General features: G+C 40.4%; 1 protein-coding gene across 38 annotated transcripts in view; it reads right to left on the bottom strand.

The window, feature by feature from the left end:
* Positions 1 to 378: 378 nt before the first annotated feature.
* Positions 379 to 21,188, bottom strand: part of BAZ2B (bromodomain adjacent to zinc finger domain 2B) — a 185,074-nt gene continuing 164,264 nt past the window's right edge. For 31 of the 38 annotated variants that reach the window (XM_088676890.1, XM_060280070.2, XM_060280099.2 and 28 more), the window contains 12 exons: positions 19,702 to 19,764; positions 17,485 to 17,629; positions 15,170 to 15,843; positions 13,684 to 13,948; positions 13,389 to 13,544; positions 12,813 to 12,973; positions 11,559 to 11,869; positions 11,031 to 11,166; positions 8,183 to 8,329; positions 4,436 to 4,701; positions 2,721 to 2,864; positions 379 to 1,835 (listed from right to left, as the gene is read on the bottom strand). In XM_088676890.1, the coding sequence (XP_088533016.1) occupies positions 1,682 to 1,835; positions 2,721 to 2,864; positions 4,436 to 4,701; positions 8,183 to 8,329; positions 11,031 to 11,166; positions 11,559 to 11,869; positions 12,813 to 12,973; positions 13,389 to 13,544; positions 13,684 to 13,948; positions 15,170 to 15,843; positions 17,485 to 17,629; positions 19,702 to 19,764 (2,622 nt within the window). In that variant the 3' untranslated portion in view covers positions 379 to 1,681. The remainder of the gene's footprint in view (positions 1,836 to 2,720; positions 2,865 to 4,435; positions 4,702 to 8,182; positions 8,330 to 11,030; positions 11,167 to 11,558; positions 11,870 to 12,812; positions 12,974 to 13,388; positions 13,545 to 13,683; positions 13,949 to 15,169; positions 15,844 to 17,484; positions 17,630 to 19,701; positions 19,765 to 21,188) is intronic. The other 7 variants (XM_088676979.1, XM_060280120.2, XM_088676999.1 and 4 more) reach the window with 3 other exon arrangements.

The raw sequence follows: 21,188 nt of genomic DNA, 5'->3' as shown, positions 1-21,188 counted from the left end.
ATTGTAAGAAAAAATTAAATCACTATGAGATTTTCTTGGAACAACAACAACAACAACCATTCCATTAGTAGTATTAGAGCTTGGGCACCACTGAAAGCTTTCTGATTTTGATGCTATAAATACTTTTGCCAGTAAAGGTGAATTATCTTTGACATTTTACTAGTGAAATACTATTATACAAGTGCAGCAGCCCTTGCACCTGGTTTAGTAGGAACACAATCCTTAGCTCTTTCCAGATCCTTTCCTTACTATCTCCTATTCACATCTGCTGGAGGTGGGGTGGGGGAGATCTCGCTGCTAATTAGCAGCATTGTATTTAGTTTTTTTATATAAAAAATACTATAATATATAGGGAATTAAAATAACCAAGAAAAAAACTGGTTTGCAAAACAGTCTTTTATTGTATCCGTGCCACACATACTAGTGAAAAATAACACTCCTAAAAAAAAGAGAATGCTACCTTTTCCACAACGTTTTGTTTTAAATGAAACTTCAAGTACTCTTACATAGGTACAAAAAAAATTCTGATCTATTTGCCTCCAACAGGCCACCACAACACACAGTAGATAAAACACAGTGGTTACAAATGTCTTTTTGTTATTTCTGTGGCAAGGCAAATGGAGGGAAATGTTTTTATGAAAAAATACTGTGTGCGTAGGAAATTGTCACAATTTTATTCCACATGGATACAAATGATTATACTTGAATCTGAGGCCCTGGTGGCTTGAAATTATATAACAAAATAGAAAAATGGAAAACTAATATCCCCTACACCCTGTTTTAAAGGCAGGCACTACAAAGATTAAGGAGACTCCACAGTGTTGGTAGAGGATAATTACTGTACAAGCCATATATCTATAATTACCTTAAAACTAAAATAAAATGCTACAGTCCTTCTAAGGCATAAACAATAATGTCTGCAAACAATATGTACACATCATACATATTTAAAACAAGACTTAATATAAACAATAATGAACAGTATATACATATGTCTCATTTTTCTTCACTGTCTTGAAATACAATTTAACTACACAAGTGATGCAGCAACATATATATATAAATGTACTTGTAACTCTACAGTAAAGTTTAATTTTTCGTGCTTTTTACAGCACATCAGTGTAAACAGTTTTACTTGGCTTTGTTTTATATTTTAAAACATTCCTTGTTGTATTTTCAAGATTTAAAGCAATTTTATTTTCTAATTCTTCCTTTTCACAGAAAACGAAGAGTCTGGATGCTATTTAATCATAAATAATTCATAAAATTAAATACATTTACTAAAAAATAAACTACAAAGTAAAAAAAAATGAAAAATAGATATTTATTGAAAGGGAAAAGAGAACATTTTCCCCCAAGTAGAGCTCTGGTGGTTGAATATTCAGTGCGTTTTGATATATTTTAAATTGCTATTGCACTATTACACCCCTTATGTTTAAATTCTTTGGGTGTGCTTCCCTGTTCTACCTAAAATAGTTTGATAAAACACACAAACCAAGGGCCATGGTTGCTGTAGGAGTGAAGCCTTAGGAATTAGTACCATTCCCCAGTGATACTTTAAGGAAAAATAAAACAGTCATTAGTTATGCATGTGCCTTGTACTTTAATGTAAATACAGTTCACATTGCTGGTCTCATTTATCCTCATTTAATAAAAGAAAACATGTTGGACTGTGATCACTTCAGCTCACTTTGAAAATCTCTGTCCATTTTTTTTCAAAATGTTTCCTCATGTTGTGGCCAGCCCGGCCTATGTCAGAATCATCTTCATTAAATGTTTCACAGTTGTCAAACACAAGCCTGACATCTACAGCAAAGGCTTCAAGATTAGGATACCTGAAATATCAAAGAGAACAAAATTTCCTTAAAATACAGAACGGAAGCAAAAAAATCTAAAACCTTCACCAAGGAGGAAAGATATAACAGGATTAATTTAGAACTGGACTTTGTTCATCTTAGATTTAGTCTCACTTCTTCGCTACGTGTTATCTTAAACACAGCAGATGCTGAATGATTTTAGCACCACAGCTTTTAATGAAAGTAAAACTGAGTGAGCACACCTAGTTTGGGTCCATCCAAATGAACAGAAAGCCCATAAACGTCTGCACAGTTTTAATGCAGTATGGGCAGCCATTTTACCCTAAATAGCTCCAAAATCTCAGAGGCAAGAGAGACAGAGAGACTGGGCCCAAGTCATTTCCAGGATTTCCAGCATCACCAAACTGCCACACCTAGTACCCACACATTAGACTTGGGCATGCATGTTATCGATTTGTTGCTTTGCAATAGATACTCCAGCCCTGACAAAAACATATCCTTTTATGCCCGCACAAGATGTGGTACAGATGCTGCTCCATTTGGTTTGTATGACTGCAGCAGCAACTTAGTCTGCCCCTTAAATATCTATGGCTTCATCCTGAACAGTGGCCTGGCCTAAATCGTCATTAGCGCAACTCCCGGAACCAACTGCACTTTCGGTCCACCTCGCCAGCCATCAGAGCTGGGCACTGGCTGGCCGATTGTCTACTCTTCCGCCTACAAATCCTCTCAGCACCCCAGATCGTTCACCCAGTGTTATGTTCCAGTAATGAGGGGGGGGGGGAGGAAGAGACCTGGAAATCTGATTTTACCCAATTATTAAATTTTAAAAAGTTGGTGCAATATTGTGTTGACTTTTTGGGGGAGGGGGAGGAGATGGCAGTTCCTTTGATTTTTACTTACTGTCCATTACTTAGCTTCTCTCGAATGGTGGAAAAATCCATGGGTTTCTTTATAACTTTCCTATAACCGGGAACAAGTTTCAAGTTTACAGGAAGCAGGAAAGGCCATGCATCTTCATGAGTTTCCAATTCAGACAGCAGAACACTAAGAAAGGCACACGCAAAAACAATCAATTGCTGAACAGCTTGGTGCCTCACATGTTATTGTCTAGCTATGCTTATCTATAAATACGAATGCTGCCTGCTGTGAAACACACTGTACCAGTAGATAATAATTAAGTTTTATTTAGATTTTTGAAGCAAAGTTTCAAAAGATAAAATACACATTACTTGGGAGGAGAAATGAAAAGAAGAGATTTCCACTAGTGGATGATGATGATGATGATGAGTATAATGCAGAGGGGGAAAGGTGTTGAAAACCTAAATCTCAACAGGAAGTGATCTTACCATGACAATATCCCCCACTTTCAGGTCACCCTCTTCCTGCCCAGCCAAGAAAACAAGGTTTGGAGTGTGACCTGTCACATGTGTTGGACCAATGACATGTTGGGACAACCCCATGCCTGTCATGGTAGCCATGATGTCCAGAGCCACCCCAGAGTTAACTGCTTCGGCATGGATGTTGAAGTTCTCCAACCTCAGCAGTCTGGGAGTCCTCAGCACTGGCTCTGAGACTACTGGGCAGCGAGGTGGGAAGTAAACCAGCAGATTGCCTAATCTGTCACTAACTGCCCATGCCATGTACCCCTTACCAGGCTTTCCCTCCCTTCGCCTTCCACAGTAATTGAGGTCTTCCTTGCTCTCCCCAGATCCTCTCTTCCCACATACACCTTATGCCCCTTAATATGCAAAACAACAACAATCAAAAATTTAAAGGCACACAATTTTAAAAAGCAGTTAAAAGTAACTTAAAACATTTTAAACAAGTAGGGCAAGGCCATACCCCGAGAAAACGATGTTATGGGGGTTACTTTTGTTCTTGCCTCCTCCCAAAGCAGGTCATCTCCCTTGGGGGCAGTACTGCCCCCATTGGCCCCGCTCCCCTGGTAGACTGAGCGCAGGTGGCCTCTCAATCAGTCCGTCAGCAGGAGGTGGGGTAGGCTTCCATCTGCTGGCCAAAGGTGCAAAAAGGCCAGCTTCCTCAAGAGGAGGAATAATTCCAGGAGCTGTGGAGGAGGCCCAGATGAACAGCTCACCTTCTCCACTGATGGCCTCTGGTTGCTGCTACCTTCGAGAGTGGAGTGTCAATTCTCTGGATATCTGGAACCAACCAACTGTCAGAGCCTGGACAGCTGATCTGTACTATCAGATGACCCACAAAAGAGCTGGCTCAGGCAGAAATTACATGAGACGTTTACATCCGAGTCTACCTCAATCATGTATAAAATGAATGGGTGCCCCCCCTTAAGAACAAAAGGGAGACAGGGGGGGAAAGCCACACTTATCTTCATGCAGTCCATCACCCAACACCATTTTTTCCACATCAGGCTGGGGGAGAGGTAGCAGGGAGGTAGGATGATGAAGTTCCGCTCCTTTCATCCATTCAAGCTTTTACTCAACCATTGGGGCCTGCCTCCTCCACCTCTTTCTTACAAATGACTGGGGCAGACCCAGGTTTAAATAAATAGGTCAGCTGCTGCAGCACTGTGTGTACTTTGAGGGTTTCAACTTGCCCATAAACAAAATTTAAAATGAATATACCCAGCCAGCCGGTACCTGCATATAGCCATGTCCTTAGATTCATCACGTTTAGCTTTCTTCACAGGAGAAACACTTTCCTGTTTGGTTGGGCTAATAGAAATATTTTCATCCATCTTTCTCTTCTTAGAGTCCATTTTCCCTCGTTTAACAGAGCTGCTTGTAGATGCAGAGTCCTCTTCTTCCACTTCTGCTGCTAATGGCAGTTTCTTGCCTTTCTTATGCTCGTTGCTTTTTTTCCCTTTGATCTGATTTTTTTTCACTTTTAAAGTTTGACCACTTGCCTGCAGCAGGAAGAGAAAAAAACAACCAATAAATGAAGACAAAAAAACCTAACGGCCAAGCAAACATGCTTGGAATGCTTTCCCTGCTAAGGGGCATCTGGGCACGTCACTGTTTTCTTTTCACGCACCCCTTCCAGGATGCCCTCCTACCAAGAAAATTTATCGGCCCTTAGAAATAATGGGCATATTCTTATATTCTTACTGCATTTACCCCATAAGTCAGTGGCCAGAATCAAAAGCACCACAGGCAAAGGCTCTGCTTCTGCAAGGGGGCTTTTCAGCTCCTCTGTCCAGCAGAAGGTTCCCCTCCCCGCTGCCTTCCAAAAAGCTTGAAGCAGCATCCTATGAGACACAAGGACTGCTGGTGGAAAAAATATCCCATTCCCTGTGCACATGCTGGTGCTTCCTGCTTGTGAAAAGGGAGGGCAGGGAGACGTTACATCTGGTCTGTTTAAAAATACATTAATATTTCAGACAGCAAGATATTTGGGTGACGGTAAAAGAGAGCTTGATTTCTAGAATCCTCTTAAAACCAGGCCAATTTCAAGGCCACTCTAGAGTTCTACAGACATTACCAGACAGATTCCCCTTTTCTCAGAGTGTTCAGTCTTCAAATAAAAAAAAAATCACTATAACTGTTGCAACGATTCAACACCGCTCTATCAACTTTAAACAAAGGCTGTAAATTTACAGTAAACAAAAATGAACCAAATGGAAGCATGTAAATGGAAGTCTGTTTAACATTTTTACTTTAGATGTGGAACAAAGAGCACACTAATTAAACAGGCGATTGATACTAAAATGTAAGAAGCTGCAAATGAAAAGGAGACCAAAGGGGGTAAAAACCACCAATAGACCCAGACAGATTACAAAACAATGCTTGAGAAAGCTAAGAAGTGAGATTCTATGTGACAAATAAAGAGTGGTAGTTATCTGAATCCAAATAGCTTAACCATGCTGTTCGGCATAAAGAGGGGGGGGGCGTGAGAAAAGAGAAAATATTATACAAAAGTTATGGCTATAAAAACACACACCATGATTTAAGGTTATATACACAAAAACATGCAGCAAATTAATTACAGTAATAGCAGATGTCTTCCAGGAATAAAAGAAATTTAAAGTATCTATTAATTGTAAAGATCCATGTTTTTTACATGAAATAATAACAAAAGCCTTGCACCACCTTAAAGACTAACAAATGTATTATGCAATAAGCACTCATAGACTACAAGTGCACTGCAGAACATCACAGACAATCTTGCTTCTCTGCTACATCCACCTTCATTATAAATGTGGATGAAAGAGGTTTTGTTCTATGCATACATTGGGAGATATCCAACATTACTCATGCTCAGAGAAGATCCATTATTCCGAGAAGATCCATTATTCCAATGAGACTTTTGTGAATATAACTTAGTTGGATCTATCACTTTTAGCAATAAAAAGAAAAATACATTCCTTAACACTTAACTTGTCTATTACATTTTCTCTCTTGTCACTTAGGAAGTGTTCCCTTTTACACACTATATATCGTTATGGAGACAAAACATTTTGCATGTACTGTACCTCTAAAAGAAGTGTTATGGGAAGCTTTTAGTACCTGAAGGGCAATTGTATTTTAATTTTTGCTGGAAGCCGCCCAGAGTGGCTGGGGAAACTCAGCCAGATGGGTGGGGTATAAATAATAATAATAATAATAATAATGTGAAAAGGTCCTTAATGGCAATAGGGAAATGCAGAAGACAAATTATGTGTAGATATATCTAAATTATACTTCGTTTTGACACTGATAAATTCGGTTTAAATAGTTTAGGAACCAGTTAAATTTAAAACCATGCTAAAATGCATGGCAACTTAATCCTACATCTCAGATTCCTGTGAAAGGCAAGTGCACAAATCCACCAAGCAGTGGATTATACATATGTAAAAATTCTCAACCCTGCCCCAACCTTTCCGCTTCAGTTTTTCTTAGTTATCGTTTTCTAATCCTAAATTCACTTTCCCAACATTTCCACATCTGTTGGCATTTTTTTAAAAAAAAACACCTTAGAAATTACATCAGTATTTTAGCACATTTCACCAAATATTCATTTTTTGCATGCAATTTCCCTTAATATACAATTTTTACAAGCAATGCTCATAATATAATTCATTTTTGTATGCTATTTTCACTTATATATGCATTTTTATAATCCTCTGTTCGGAGAACAACATTATAAATTCAGAAAAGGATAGCTGTATTTCAGTTCACACATTCGTTTTGAGAGGTGCAAATTAGGTAGATTTGGATTAAAAAGTGAACCGAGCCAAATTTATTCCCAGTACTTATTTGCCAAACACGTGACTATTTTTTCAATGAAGTAGCAGCTTGAATGGATGTTGCTTCAACACACAATGGCCAATATCCAGAGGAATGTGCGCCATTCCCACACACGTCAGAATGATAGTACAGTGGTACCTCGGTTTATGAACACAATTGGTTCTGGAAGTCTGTTCATAAACTGAAGCGTTCATAAACTGAAGCGAACTTTCCCATTGAAAGTACTGAAAAGTGGATTAATCTGTTCCAGACGGTCCGCGGAGTACTTAAACTGAAGCGTTCATAAACTGAAGCGAACTTTCCCATTGAAAGTAATGGAAAGTGAATTAATGCATTCCAGATGGGTCTGCGGCGTTCGTAAACCGAAAATTCGTAAACCGAGGTGTTCATAAACCGAGGTTCCACTGTAAGAGGTTATTTATGCTTCTTCAGAAACTACCCCACAATATAAATAAAGCAGCACTTAAACAATGTCAAGCACAGAAGATGCATACTTCTTATACAGTCATACCTTGGAAGTTGAACGGAATCCATTCCGGAAGTCTGTTCAACTTCCAAAACCAAATCACGGCTACTGATTGGCTGCAGGAGCCTCCTGCAGCCAATCAGAAGCTGTGGAAGCCCCATTGGACGTTCGGGTTCCAAAAGAACGTTTGCAAACCAGAACAATCACTTCCGGGTTTGCAGCATTCGGCAGCCAAAACGTCCGAGTTCCAGGGCGTTCGGGATCCAAGGTACTACTTTACTTATCAACAGGTTCACAAGATAAAATTACAATATAAAAACACAAAATACATAATCAAAATATAAACAGAAAGAGCCAGAAACCCCCCAACCCCCCACATAAATACAGTTTAAAACAATTGAAACCCATTTTTTAAACATCTAAAAACACAATTAAAAAGCAGTTTAAAAGAATGTAAACAGTACTCTCTGCTGTTTAATTGTTCCATTTCTCCCAACATTTTCAAGTCTTCCATGTACCATAGATGAAAAACATAGGCATGTATGAATGGTCACCCTATCAGAACTTGTAATTTTTTATGGACAGCTAAGATTTACAGAGTCTATGTGCAATTACTGCATGCATGGCAATTGCTGGAAAGCAATAGAACACAGAACTGGAGAACTTCCAAGGATTCACCTTTAAGTTAGTATTACCTTTGCTATGCAGGCGGGACAAAACCAGTCACCATCTGGAATAGTACTGATCTTGGGTCTATGGCAGTAGGTATGGCAGCCTTTGTCACAACCATCACAAAGGAGAAGAAGCTCCTCATTATCTCCTTTTCGACATATTTGGCAGTACTACAATACAGGATAAATACTTTAATTATGGCATATAGAAACATTCTATGCATGTATTAGAGAATAAAATGCAATTTAAAACTTAAGAAATTCTGAGTGTCTAATGTTATATGGGCCGTTAACATCAAGTGTGGAGCCAGCACACAGAAATGTACAGAAGTACAGAAATGGCCAGTCAATCAAACATTTTTCCTTTCAATATTTCTCTTTATTATAGACTAAATTATAGACTAAAAAGGTAAAAGTAAAGGACCCCTGACAGTTAAGCCCAGTTGTGAATGACTCTAGGGTTGCGGCACTCATCTCACTTTACTGGCCGAGGGAGCCAGCGTTTGTCCGCAGACAGTTTTTCCGGGTTATGTGGCTAGCATGACTGAGCTGCTTCTGGCGAAACCAGAGCAGTGTACGGAAATGCTGTTTACCTTCCCGCCAGAACGGTACCTATTTGTCTGCTTGCACGAACTGCTAGGTTGGCAGGAGCTCACCCCGTCGCGGGGATTCGAACCACCGATCTTCTGATCGGCAAGTCCTAGGCTCAGTGGTTTAGACCACAGCATCACCTGCGTCCCAAATTTTACACTATTATAGACTCAATAATATATTACAGATTAAACACTGCTAGGGATTCGCTCTTTACTTTAGGACTGCTCAGCTTGGGGAAATTTTTAGTAATTTAAATAATTTTGTAACTTTGAACAGTATTATTTCCCAAGACACTTAACATTGACATTCTACTGTACAGTGTGACTGCATCTTACGCACAGGTTACATTCCAGGGGTGGCATTTATACACAAAAATGCATATACTCAAACCGCCCCTGAGTGAGCATCCTTACCTTCTGGACCTGACACACTGAGTGGGCCTTATCTCCACCCCCCACCCAGCTTAGGCCTGCTCAGTGCATGGACTCTGAGATTCTCTCGCGAGAGAACTTTAGTTCTTGGGACACTTCACGAGAGCATCCCAGAGCACATGCACCGAGTGGGACTAGCCCAGTAAGCAAGGCAGAGGAGCTTAAAAGCTTTTTCCATGCCGGGAAAACACAGTGCAAAAAAAGCTTTTAAGCTTTTAATTTTGGGGCATAAAGGAGGTTGGATGGGACAGGAGAGGGGTAGGTCTGTTGCACTTAGGGAAGACCATCATTGGATATGTCCCGAAGTTTTTTTTTGCTATTCTCCCTTATTCTGATATGGAATCTCCTAGGAACACTGTGCTACCCCTTTTTCCTCTTTTATTAGATTTGCAATAATCAGGTCAGACGAAAGCAAATGCTACTGTAATCAGACTGATGTAGGCGGGGGGAAATCAGGGGGAAAGCACTAGGAAATTTCAGATTATCAACATGTGGATAGTGAAAGGTCTACTGTGCAGAAAGTAGATGAACATTACAGAACACCAGCAATTCCAGTATCCTCAGTCTTTTTTCATTTGGCCAAAACATGAAGTAAACAGATGCTGATTTCAAAAGCTACACATCTAATTTCAACAGATCTAAATGCCAGAGACCACATGCTATTCTGTGCACAGGTTTCGTCTCCTGGTATGCCTCATGGCAAAGTTAGGGAATCATGAAAATAACATGCAGAACCCAATGCAACAAAGCATTCTTTTTTTAGTGCTAATGGTTGAACTAGGGGAATGTCAGTTTTGTGTGGACAGCTCAAGTCCTGGAGCTCAACTCAGATAATCCCCATGCTAGAGCTAAAGAGTCACAATTGTCATCAGTCCCAGTAGTAAAAATAGGGGTGTTTACCTCTGTTAAACAGAAGCAATAGTTACACTTTGGGAGTGTGATGGGATTTTTTCCCCAATTTCATTTTAATCTCAATGGAGAAACACAGTACAGAAACTATAGTACAGTGTACTATAAGACAGTGGAAAACTGTCTTAAGGTAAGAAGCAGCAATATTTACTTATTTACTGGCCATTGCCAGTAATATAGATAAAATGTATGCTGGTAACATCATGGGTTATGATATCAGGTAAACAGTAGGTTTATAAGTTTACAGTAAGTATAAAAGTTGGAGAAAGAATTAGTTAATTCAACAGTTCATATATTTCCATTGTTTAATTGTTAGCATTTTCCCATTCATTGCTATAGTATAAAAAGCTTAATTTTCAGAAATCTGATGCCCAGGATTCATGCAAAATCTCTTTACATGCATTTGCATGCCTTTCATGAATATGCAATTAACACAGCAGCGCTTGTTAATTTGTCATTTCTATGCGGAGACGGACATTTCAGCCTGTGCGCCTGTACACTCGTCCAATCTGCACATACAGTTGTATTAAGTGGGCATGCAAAGAAGCCATGCACATCTTTTAAGCATGTACTTTGCATCTCATCTTTCTGAAAAAGCCTTTAATTGCAGTCTTTGACACTGAATCCCCATAATGGCAACACAGAAGGGGTCATTTTTTCATTAGCATGGTGACCTCTCCCAGAGAGAGGCACAGAAATGGCCATTCTAGTTTTTGTTTTTTTGTATGGGTCAAAATATACCAACAGAAGGGCTATTTGTCATAAGAAAGTTCAGAATGCTGAATTTGGCTACAAGAGAGCACAGCATGTGAATCAATGTAAAATGCACAATTTAACTTTGGTATTTTTCACAGGCAGCAATGAAAGATACACTATCAATTCAGGTATCTGGAAAAGGAGGAAAATAGGATACGTAAAAATCAGTTCACAACACTTACAACTTTCATAATAGATTTTTCCCATGCTATTGATTTCTGTAACTGCTGAATGCACAGAGCTACCTGTGCAGCACTGCGAGCTTCTGACAATGCCCTTCTCCATACCCTTAGCCCTGGAGCAATATCCTCTTCCATTCTGCATTGAAATATAGAGAAATTAAGCAGGTCACATCCATTTTCATCAGTTTCTGAACGTGGAACAATCATTGTCACATCAAAAGCCAAGCAATGACAAAAACGTACACAGCCAGTAAGGGTAATAAGGCTTAAGCAACTAAATTTGATGTAGTGCACAGACTGTGGCTACGTGCCTCAAAGCTTAGTCACAACCAGTTAAATGTAGGATAACTTTGCAGGATTAACATACATAACAGGGGGAAAATAAATCTTACAAAGCACCATGCATAATAACGTGATCCGTGTGGATCAAAGACATACAAGAAGATACATAGATAAACACACAATAGAAAATAGGCTCCAATTAGCAAAGAAGCACAATAATTTTTCAAGTTAATCTCAATAACCTACCCGTCACCATCACCACTAACGGATGGTGCAGGAGCAGGGACAGTAACTGTGCCCACATTATCCAGTTTGATCTGAATGGTGGTACTTAAGGGGCTCTTCAGATACCTTCGCTCTATGTTCCGCTCCAAGTCAGCAAGTCTGGTTACAGCTATATCTAGAGGGTTGTCACTCTTCCGTTCTAGAGTACTGCTACTGCCTTCTTCTCCACCAGCACAATCACCATCACGCTTCTTGTGTAATTTAGTAATTGATTTATGTTCATAATATACCAGGTCTTCCCTTTCCGATGCTGGATCAGGGCACATCCAACCCTACATTTCAATAGAAAGGTTTCACATGTTTGTTTGCTACTGTAACCACCTAAGTATGATCAGTGGATTGTTTGCTTGAGTTAGCCCTTACACTGCACTTCCGTTTCCAAATGCTCTCCAGGAGACTAGAAACTTCTTTCCTGTTTTGCTTCGACTGGGATAACTCGCATAGCTGCCAAGTTATCCCTTTTTTTCAGGGATTTTCCCTTATGCTGAATAGGCTTCCTCGCGAGAAAAGGGAAAACTTGGCAGCTATGAACTCGTTTACTTTTAAAGAACAGAGCTTTACAGCAGCAGTATTCTCTCTTACATTGTTCTGAACAAAACAGGCCATCAGTAAGACAAATGTCACCTGGTCTCACACCCACAAGCCGCTCACAGCATGGGAAGAACATACCTAACTCAAGGCCCAGCTTCACAGTTCTGGCAACTTGTACCTTTTTAAAACCCAAAAGTGGCCAGATACGTAAATTCACATTAACCACTGGTGACATCTAATGCTATCTTAATGGTTGCCATGACCAATGATGATGAGAACTGGAATCCTAAGAGCTACCTAAAGGTATGACCAAGGCATACCTCTTACTCAGTAGGATTTTTGATTACTTCTTAAACAGAAGGCCACCAATGATTAGTTAAGTCACTGGGCTCATGGAACTAGCAGCATCATGCTTCTGATCCTGACTCATATTCCTTCTCTGAAAATTCTAACCACTGAAATGTCCACTTTATGTATGAGTCATTTAAAAAGGATGAAATCATTTTAGTCTAGGTGATATTAACCTAATGAAACTGTATTGGATTCCCCCCCCCCCGGCCCAGAGATATGTTACTGAGAAAAGCACTTATCCTTAACTGTAAAAACAGCTGCTCTTAGCAGTTTTGAATTATCGCTTTTTGCAATGACGTTACCGAAGAGAGGTTTCACTGAAGCACATTTTACCTTGATTTGCAAACTAGCTGATGCCACTCTTCTCTCTAAGTCTTCCACCTGCTGAAGAATAGCTATATCCATATCCATGGCTTGCTCTTCTATGGACCAGTTTTCTACAATATCCCGTGTTACCTGATTTTCGTCATTTTCATTTACTTCAATAATTGCAGCTGCATTTGGGAATCAGATTGGGTTGCTTTTAGTACAACGTCAACCTAATCAAGTTTACAAGGTCAGGAATTGCTTCCTGGGGCAAAACATGTATTACATAAGAGGCCAATGACACCAAACTTTAACAAAGGAGGAAAATCAGAACTACAGTCTTTCCGTTTATAAACATTCCGCTTATATTTTAAGAGACTCAAATTATTTGAAAAGGGGTTGGGGTAGTATAGAGAGATAAGATAGATTGATGAAATCCATACAAAAAAGTTGAGAAGTCACTAATTACTTAAGAATTGCCTGGATGAAAAGTACCAGTTATATGCCATTTTGGCTCATCAACGCAGTCTTGAAAAATAGCAAACATCTAATCATAATTATGTAACAACACTACAAGTGAGTGTGTTTATTTCAGTTACATACCATCTTTATTCTTGAGGCAGGCTACAGTAATATAATCCATATGTTTTTGTATTTGCTTCTGTAAGGCCTTTTCTCTAATTCCCCTGAGATGCAACACTTTAAGCAAAGCTTTTAGATCCTCTGGGTCAATAATTCTCCACCAGCCAAACTGCATTTCTGAATCAAAACATGGAGACAATATTTATAAGTTCTTGAAATAAAACACACCTTTGGCAACATTAAAACTCCTTGGCTTGGATGCACCTGAGGCTTCACTTGAAAGTGTTTCCAAGTGGTAGTCAGAAGTTATACTTACCCTCTGGGATGGGCTTTGGAGTAGGGTAATCAACTGGTTTGGCTACTTCAACCACAGCAGAAGGTACAGAAGCTTGTTTCTCAGCTTGTGGCATGGGGGACTCACTTTTGCTAGGTGTCAAGAATGAATTGCCATTGCCTTCTGACAACCCTAATCCTGACCCCATACTAGGCAAAGGGGATGAAAATTGAAGATTTGAAGTAATCACTCCAGTTGGCCATCCACAGAACTGAAGTCCCATTACAGGCAATCCTGTCTTCATGGGCTATGCAAGGAATATTTTGGGGAAAAAATAAGGAGTCATTAGTTCTACTGCGATCGTACTTAGAAAACTGAAACCTGGAACAGGATGCTTTAGTACCAAATATGATATAAACATATAGGAATTATTGACTTGTAAATCATTTTAAAAGATAAAGTGACTACAGCTGATCACTAAAACAAAATAAAAATAAATCACACAATATTTGAATGCAAAATGGAAAGATTAAGAAAGGTTACTTAAAAGAAAAGAAAAGAATCGCTGGACATTTTATTACAATAGCCATAAAACTGCCATACATGCTTTTTAAAAAATCAATATTTCGTGACATCAGTTTAAATAACCATATTACATTCATGCAGAATTTTGCCCATGAGCAAAGTTTTTTTTAAAAAAAATATTGCCATGAACTCTTCCTCTTTCCAGAACGGTTACCTATATATGGTGTTCTGTTTTAACGTTCTTCCCATTCAGGTTAACTGCAGCTGCATCTCATGCATCCAGCACTAAGAAAAGTTTTTGTGTGCTGGATAAAACAAATTGAGCTGATATAGATGCAACAATATGTGCATGAGCCTCAGGTTGCACAAGCTACCCCATTCCCTTCTCCTCCCGTGGGCATGCTCACAATGAGATTTAGGGTGATATCCAAAGCTCAGCACATGTAATTCTGCTGGTGCAACAGGGCTTTTGTTTCCTCTCCTCTCTCCACATGCCCACAGAATGCTTGGAGAGACCACCACCTGCAGTAAATTGCTCATGGATTGATCAAGCAGGAAGAATATATTATAACTCTATCACATAATTTTGAGTAACAAATAATACTTCTAATAGAATCAATTCACCTTAACACTGATAGCTGTCTACATCGTAGGGTTGCATTCAATGTAGCAGTAAGGAGATGATTCCATCAGCACAGGCATTTCTGTTTGTCTGATAGAACAATGTCCCTTCTGTTCCATATATGCTGCTCTGGGGCTTCTCCTGACCCTCTGGAGCAGATTTAGCGAGGGCACAGTGAGTGTGCAGGGGAGGAGAGTGGGGAAAGACCCGCTGCACTGGTGGGAATCGTTGTGCTGGCTTTGGCTAGTGCAATGATTTAGTTTTATATGGCCATTAATTTGCAGCTCTTCACCTCAATACGGAAAGGGGAAAAAATCACTGGATTTTGCCGGTATGAAGAATACAAGACTGAACACTTTTAAGCTACAATTTAATACTTACCTGAAGAGGCGATAATGCAAATGGGCTTAATCCCATTGGACTGGGGGAAGAGGCAGAACCAATAATTGGAGATGGGACAGGTGAGGGTGACTTGGATGGAGGATGCGAATGAGGAGTTAGTGAAGAAGAAGAAGTGGCAGCTGGTGACTCTATGTGGGTAACGGATGTGTCGTCACAAGGAGTTCTAGGCAGAAGGCTGAACCACTGTCTGCTCTTTTCCGTAAGAGTCTTTAACAACTGGTCATTTGAAATTAATGGGGAGCTGTAAAATTTCCCTGGTCCAGCTGAAGCAGAATTAAAGAGATTATTCTGATCTGACTTTTCACCACTGCTTTGTGATACAGAGGCCTGGTGGCTGCAGAGTGAGGCTTTGGAGCTATTTTGATAAGGCAATGAGCACCCATTTGCTGCACTGCCATTGGCTTTCTGGGCTAGAACTTCTGAGTCAGGAGGCATTTTTGCTACCTCCAACAGCTTGCTCAACTTTGAAAAAGACCCAGGCTTTTGCAGGAACAGATTCGTGCTGTCCTTCTCTTTGAGATCTTCTTTCTGATTACACTGGTTTGTGGTTAAGCAACTTAATTTTTCTTCTGAGGTCTCAAACATTTCTTCTTTGATGTGAATGCTTTTGGCCTTTTTCAGCTTCTCTTTTTCTTTTGCAATTTCCTCCAGACCTGTATGCAGAGAAAATGCTCATTAAATTACCATCCATGATGGAACCTTTTGTGTTAATTACACATTGTTAGAAAAACAATGTTGTCAGCTACCTTCACACACCTATTTGGAAAACGTACTCCTGATTTACAAAGTAGGTTTAAAATGGGAAGAAATATTTAGCGTTCGAACCGAAAATGGGGTAGGATTTCCAACTATCTTATAACCAACTGTAGTAAACAAAACATGCCTAAGCCAAAGGGGTGGGTTTGACCCAAAACGGGAAGCAAACCAGAATCTTCTCCATTTCAATGTGGATGTGTAACAAGTGAATGTACACCACATTTATGTCCACTTCTTCCTGGCAGACAAAAATAGATCTGTGTATGGAATTGCTTCCCATGCACAGACACCATTCTCTGGATTGGGGTTTTTCATATTTAAGTATTCTGAAAGACATATAATCAGAAACCTTATTAGCTCTCTGCTTAAAAGATGAAGGGCCTATTTCCCCCCCCCCAGAAGGAAGGAATCTGCCACCCCACCCCCATAATTTCCCTTTTCTTCTTCTTCTTCTAGCCTTTTACCATGTGTCAACAAGCATTAATAAAGAATCTTCACAAAGAACAAAAGAAAAGGGAGAGTGGCAGGGAAAGGAGCAGAACGACAGCAGGGAGAGGAACTGCTCTGCACGGCAACCATTTGCTTGCTTAGTTTCTGCCTCACTTAGTGGAGCTGCATAATTACAGATAAGTGGAGGTCGGTGTTTACGGTCTAAGACTGCTAACACCTGCAAGGGTGTTTGCATTTTCTGCAAAATTTGAAACATTATTTTTTCTTTGAGGGGGAAGGTAGCACTGCTTTCATCTTTTGTGCCTTCTCCTCCTCAGCAGTTTCTAAAGCGTTCATCCTTTGTGGTGATGCTACACCTAGGCATTAACAGTAAGAGTAATTTGCAAAAGGAGCAGATTTACAGGGAAGAAAAAGTTTGATGTGCTTGCAGCCCCCATTCAGCCCACACCATTTCCCAAAGGTTGTCCCTAATTAGATTCCATCCCTGTGTGTGACTGCTAAGATACAAGCATCTTGTAAGACAAGTGTTTGCTTCCCCTGCAACGTTTCTAGTGTTGTGGGCCCAAGGTATCATGCTAGAAACATAGCCACAGTAAGTTTAAAACAATGGATTGGGTGGAGACACTCATAGGTACTCCAGCCTTCAGGCAGTAAGCTTTGGGAGCCACCACACCAACATACTATTATGTGTGGTTATTTTGTTGTGAGAGAACAATGCTTCACTATGTGAACCAAAGAAAGCCCGCAGAAGGATTGCTCCAGTGGGAAGCTTCAGCATTTGCAATCTTTCCCTGCAGAGACACCAAAGACCTTCATTGATAGTTTATCCTGGGCAGACCCTTGCTGAGTGAGAAACCCTGAGCAAAACCTTCAAATGATCTAGGACTCAGCTACACTGGCAAAGAAAAAAAAAAACACTTTGCATGCATTGTTTTTATGCGCTCTAACACTGTGACAGCGGATAGCACTGTGGAGTTCCGTTTTTTGCTTACCCGATTTCTCATACAAAGTTTGCAACGTGTTCAACTGAAATGCTTCTTTGATGTGTCTAGATCCAGCCCTAGTCATTCCAAAAACTACCTCCTTACCTTCTCCACTTTCCATGCCTTCAACAAAAATCCCCCCGCACTGGGGTAAAATCCAGTATCGACGCCTGTAACGATCCTGGCCGAACATCATTGAACGTAAAGAATGGGATGCTTCAAACAGCTTTCTTCTGTACTGATTCTGTTGCTGTTGAGTTTTAAAAGAAAGGCACTGTTAGGATTACAAAGTTTTTTCCTCAATGTTAAGCCAAAAGGATAGCCGGACGTTGATCAGACTGTGACACTTTCCTGAGGTTTTCGGCTATTTCAGAAACCACACCTTGATTCTGCCCACCCCCTACCCTTTAGAAAACCAGGGTCAAGTTGGTTATGAAGTATCCAGGGCCAGACGATCCCATTATGTGGGGTGAGACTGCCACCTTAAGCAGCTGAAGCCCCTGAGGGAGCACCCCACAGGTTCCCCCCCCCCACTCTGCTACTAGGTGGAAGGGGAGGTGGCGTAGGGAGCGGCAGCAGTAGGTATGGTGGTGCTGGCGGCGGCAGCGTTGCAACATCCAATTTCACCTCAAGTGGCGAAACAGGACACGCCACCCCTGAAAGTATTGCATCAGACAGATATGAGCCAGCTGGAAAGCTGCCTTCTGCAAGGCTGCCTTCTGTATTTTGTTATGAACAAAAGGACCAATGGTTTTCATTGCATGACAGCAGATGAAATCTTATTAATTGTGGAGCACAGCAAATGGTATGTGTTTGTGTGTGTGTGCGTTGTGTGTGGTGGTAAAACTAGCCACGCCAAGGTGATACTGTAACTGCTGATGTGAAATTGATGAGATATTTCAACTGACTCTAATAAATATTACCTATGGACAAAACTAGGGCTCAAATAAAATAAACAGATAAACCAAGTTGTGCTGTCTTGGTGCTGTCATGACTGTGACACGTTCCTGCTTTAGCTGAAGCAAGAAAGCTGAGATAGAACACAAATCATTCATCTTGACAGGAACAGCTGGTCAGGTCAGGGACAATCTCCCACCCAAAGCATGGATGAGCTGGAGGCAAGACCCACAACACAGTGCTGCTTGCTTGAGTTGGATATGCATCAGGCCTGTGGATGAATGTGCACTACTGCAGACCAAGCGTTGGGGGCCAATAGTGGAAGGATATTAACCAGGAAATCAGCCTGTTGTCTGATCCTAAGTTCCATTTGGCTTTCATTCTACCGCTGGCATCAGGAAGCAACTCCCCTCAGTTTCAAAAACAGCTTGCTATGCAGCGTTGGGTCTGCTGTTCGAAAGAAACAAGTCTAAAGCCCTCTTTGGCTCACAATCTGTTTTCACAGTTCTTTTGATCCTGGCAACTGACTTTCACATGAAAGATGGATGAAACAAGGACCACTACCAGTGCTATCAAGTCCAGCAGTTCAGCACACCCAAGATCAGGGATGAGGTACCTGTTGTGACCCTTCAAATATTCTTGGGCCTCCAGCTCCCATCAGCCCCAACCATGATGAATGGAGCTGTAGTTCAGCAATATCCTGCACCCTCACTAGGACTCCCTGGTAGTCCATATGGCAGATTAGGGCATTATCAGTCATGCTATAAAAGCAACAGATTATACAGCGAGACAGTGCAATCATTTTATTGCAGCACTCTTTCAATACCCCTGGTTTAGCACAACATCACATCATTCTCAGCCATGAAAGTGTCATTTAGATTCAGCCTTGCATTCTTGCACTCCCTTTATTTCTTCTCATAGGTTTAGGTTAAGTTAGGATGCTTCCAGGCAGCTGTTTATTATGGGATGGTTAATGCACAAGTACACATTTTTCTCTACAGTGTCCAGATAAGGTTGGCATAAACCCCCTGCCCCCAATCTAATCCAGATTTGCCCCTTCTGGGGAAAACCTAGTAAGGAAAACAATTGAAATCTGTTGGCAGTGAATCATTCATGATATTTGAATGATGACTTTACAATATTAAGCCCCCACCTGGAAGCACCCTCAGGTCCAGGGCTAGTCTTAAATATTTTGTACCTAATACTAGTGGCCCTTCTCTTTCCCCAATCCATACTAGAGCCATTCTGTTTCTTTCTGTTGTCTCACTGTAAGGTTGACCCTGGTTGACCCTGGTTAGGCCAATTCAGTTAAGTCCAATTATTGCAAATGAATACTAAAGACCTATTTAGGGAAAATTGTCAGCTATCTAAATAATGCACACTTAAATAAAAGGAGCAAACTTTTAATTTACAGAGGCAGCTTACCTTAGTCAGTTTCTCAATCTGTTTCTCTAGCTCCTCCACACTTGCTGTCTGGTCCCCATCATCCTACCACCAATAAACAAAATGTGGTAGGGCATTATTCACTGTATACTAATCATGTTTTTATAGGCTGCTAATGTAACATCAGAAGCTCATGAGATACCGGTATGCCTTTAAAAATCACTAAAGCTTAACAAAGACATGTATTTATCATGGGATCTTTAATCTCTGCAACAACTTCACACACCCTAATTCCCTTAGCCAGGCACAGGTATGATAGATGAACAGGTATGGCAGCCTATGCTGAGGCTACAGAGAAGACCTCACTGGTCCACAAGCTTTGGCTGTATTTCCCCAAAATTCAGGGCTTTGACTGATGGCTGGGGCAAGGATGGAATGCTGTGCTAAATGGCCACAGTACCTTTTTTTTTTAACATACCCTCCTCTACACAGGGCAAGACAGTTAAGAAAGCCCATGTGATACCCTCTTTCCTCCTCTGTCTCTGCTGAACTGGTGAATGGAATGCCAAAATCTGCACACCAAGCAGACTCCACCTCCTTTCACAGTATTTCAAAACAAACAGAATAGAACTTTGACACACACGACAATTGTAGCATCTGATTTTCAACCACCACTGCCTCGAGCCCTTTAGTCCCTCAGCCTTAACTCATCCCTCCTGTACCATCTGCCCCTGTCTATCAGCTTTTGCTGAAATAGCTTGTTAATGGTCTCTCGGTGATTAATACTCTTGGACTCCATCCTTTGGCATTCACCTGAGGACTGCAGCCCAAGAATGTCAGATATTCTAAAATATAATTTAGTTAGCAAGGTTCTGTAAAAAAAAAAAGCCATGCTTCTTGAAAGTTCATTCCAAGCATTTTTCTCAAAGTCAATAATGGACTATAAGTCTTTGAAGAGAGTTTAGAAGCGTATTTCAACATTTGTATGAAACTATAATGCTGCTTCATGAGATAAATTTGATACAAAGAACACGCCGTACCACTGTTACTGACACTATAAAAATAAAGACTGATTAAAGTTTACGGTTTGCAAATTTTCCTTGATGGACAGAAACATTGGAATTATTTAAGAATAGGCCAGGATTGAAAGAACAATGAGATTAGCTCAGGGGGCTTCATGCTCTCCCTTGCCCCCAAACAGCAGCCCAGCAAATACAGTAGCTTCTAAAACTGATGGAAGTTTTGAAAGCAGCTGTTCAAAAAAATCAAGCACAAACCTGCAGCTCTTTGTATCTTGGCCCTAGCTTAGAAATGCCTCATAGAATTATGGTTGTAAGGAGCTCAAGTAAATTACTGGGAATTATGTGCTCTTTTAGCACTTTTAGAATAAAAATGCAGTCACTCTTTTAAAGTTTCTTTTAATCTACAGAATTCTAACTAGATTTATTTTAAAGGCTACTTCAGGGGTACTCAGTGCTGTGCTTTCCAAATACTCTTGGAACTCCAGCTCCCATTAGTCCCCAGCAAGC

Source organism: Zootoca vivipara, chromosome 1 (assembly GCF_965207765.1).
Source record: "Zootoca vivipara chromosome 1, rZooViv2.hap1.1, whole genome shotgun sequence".
NCBI classification, from domain to species: domain Eukaryota; kingdom Metazoa; phylum Chordata; class Lepidosauria; order Squamata; family Lacertidae; genus Zootoca; species Zootoca vivipara.
Note: the sequence above shows the minus strand (reverse complement) of the source record. Positions and strands in the feature narration are given on the sequence as shown.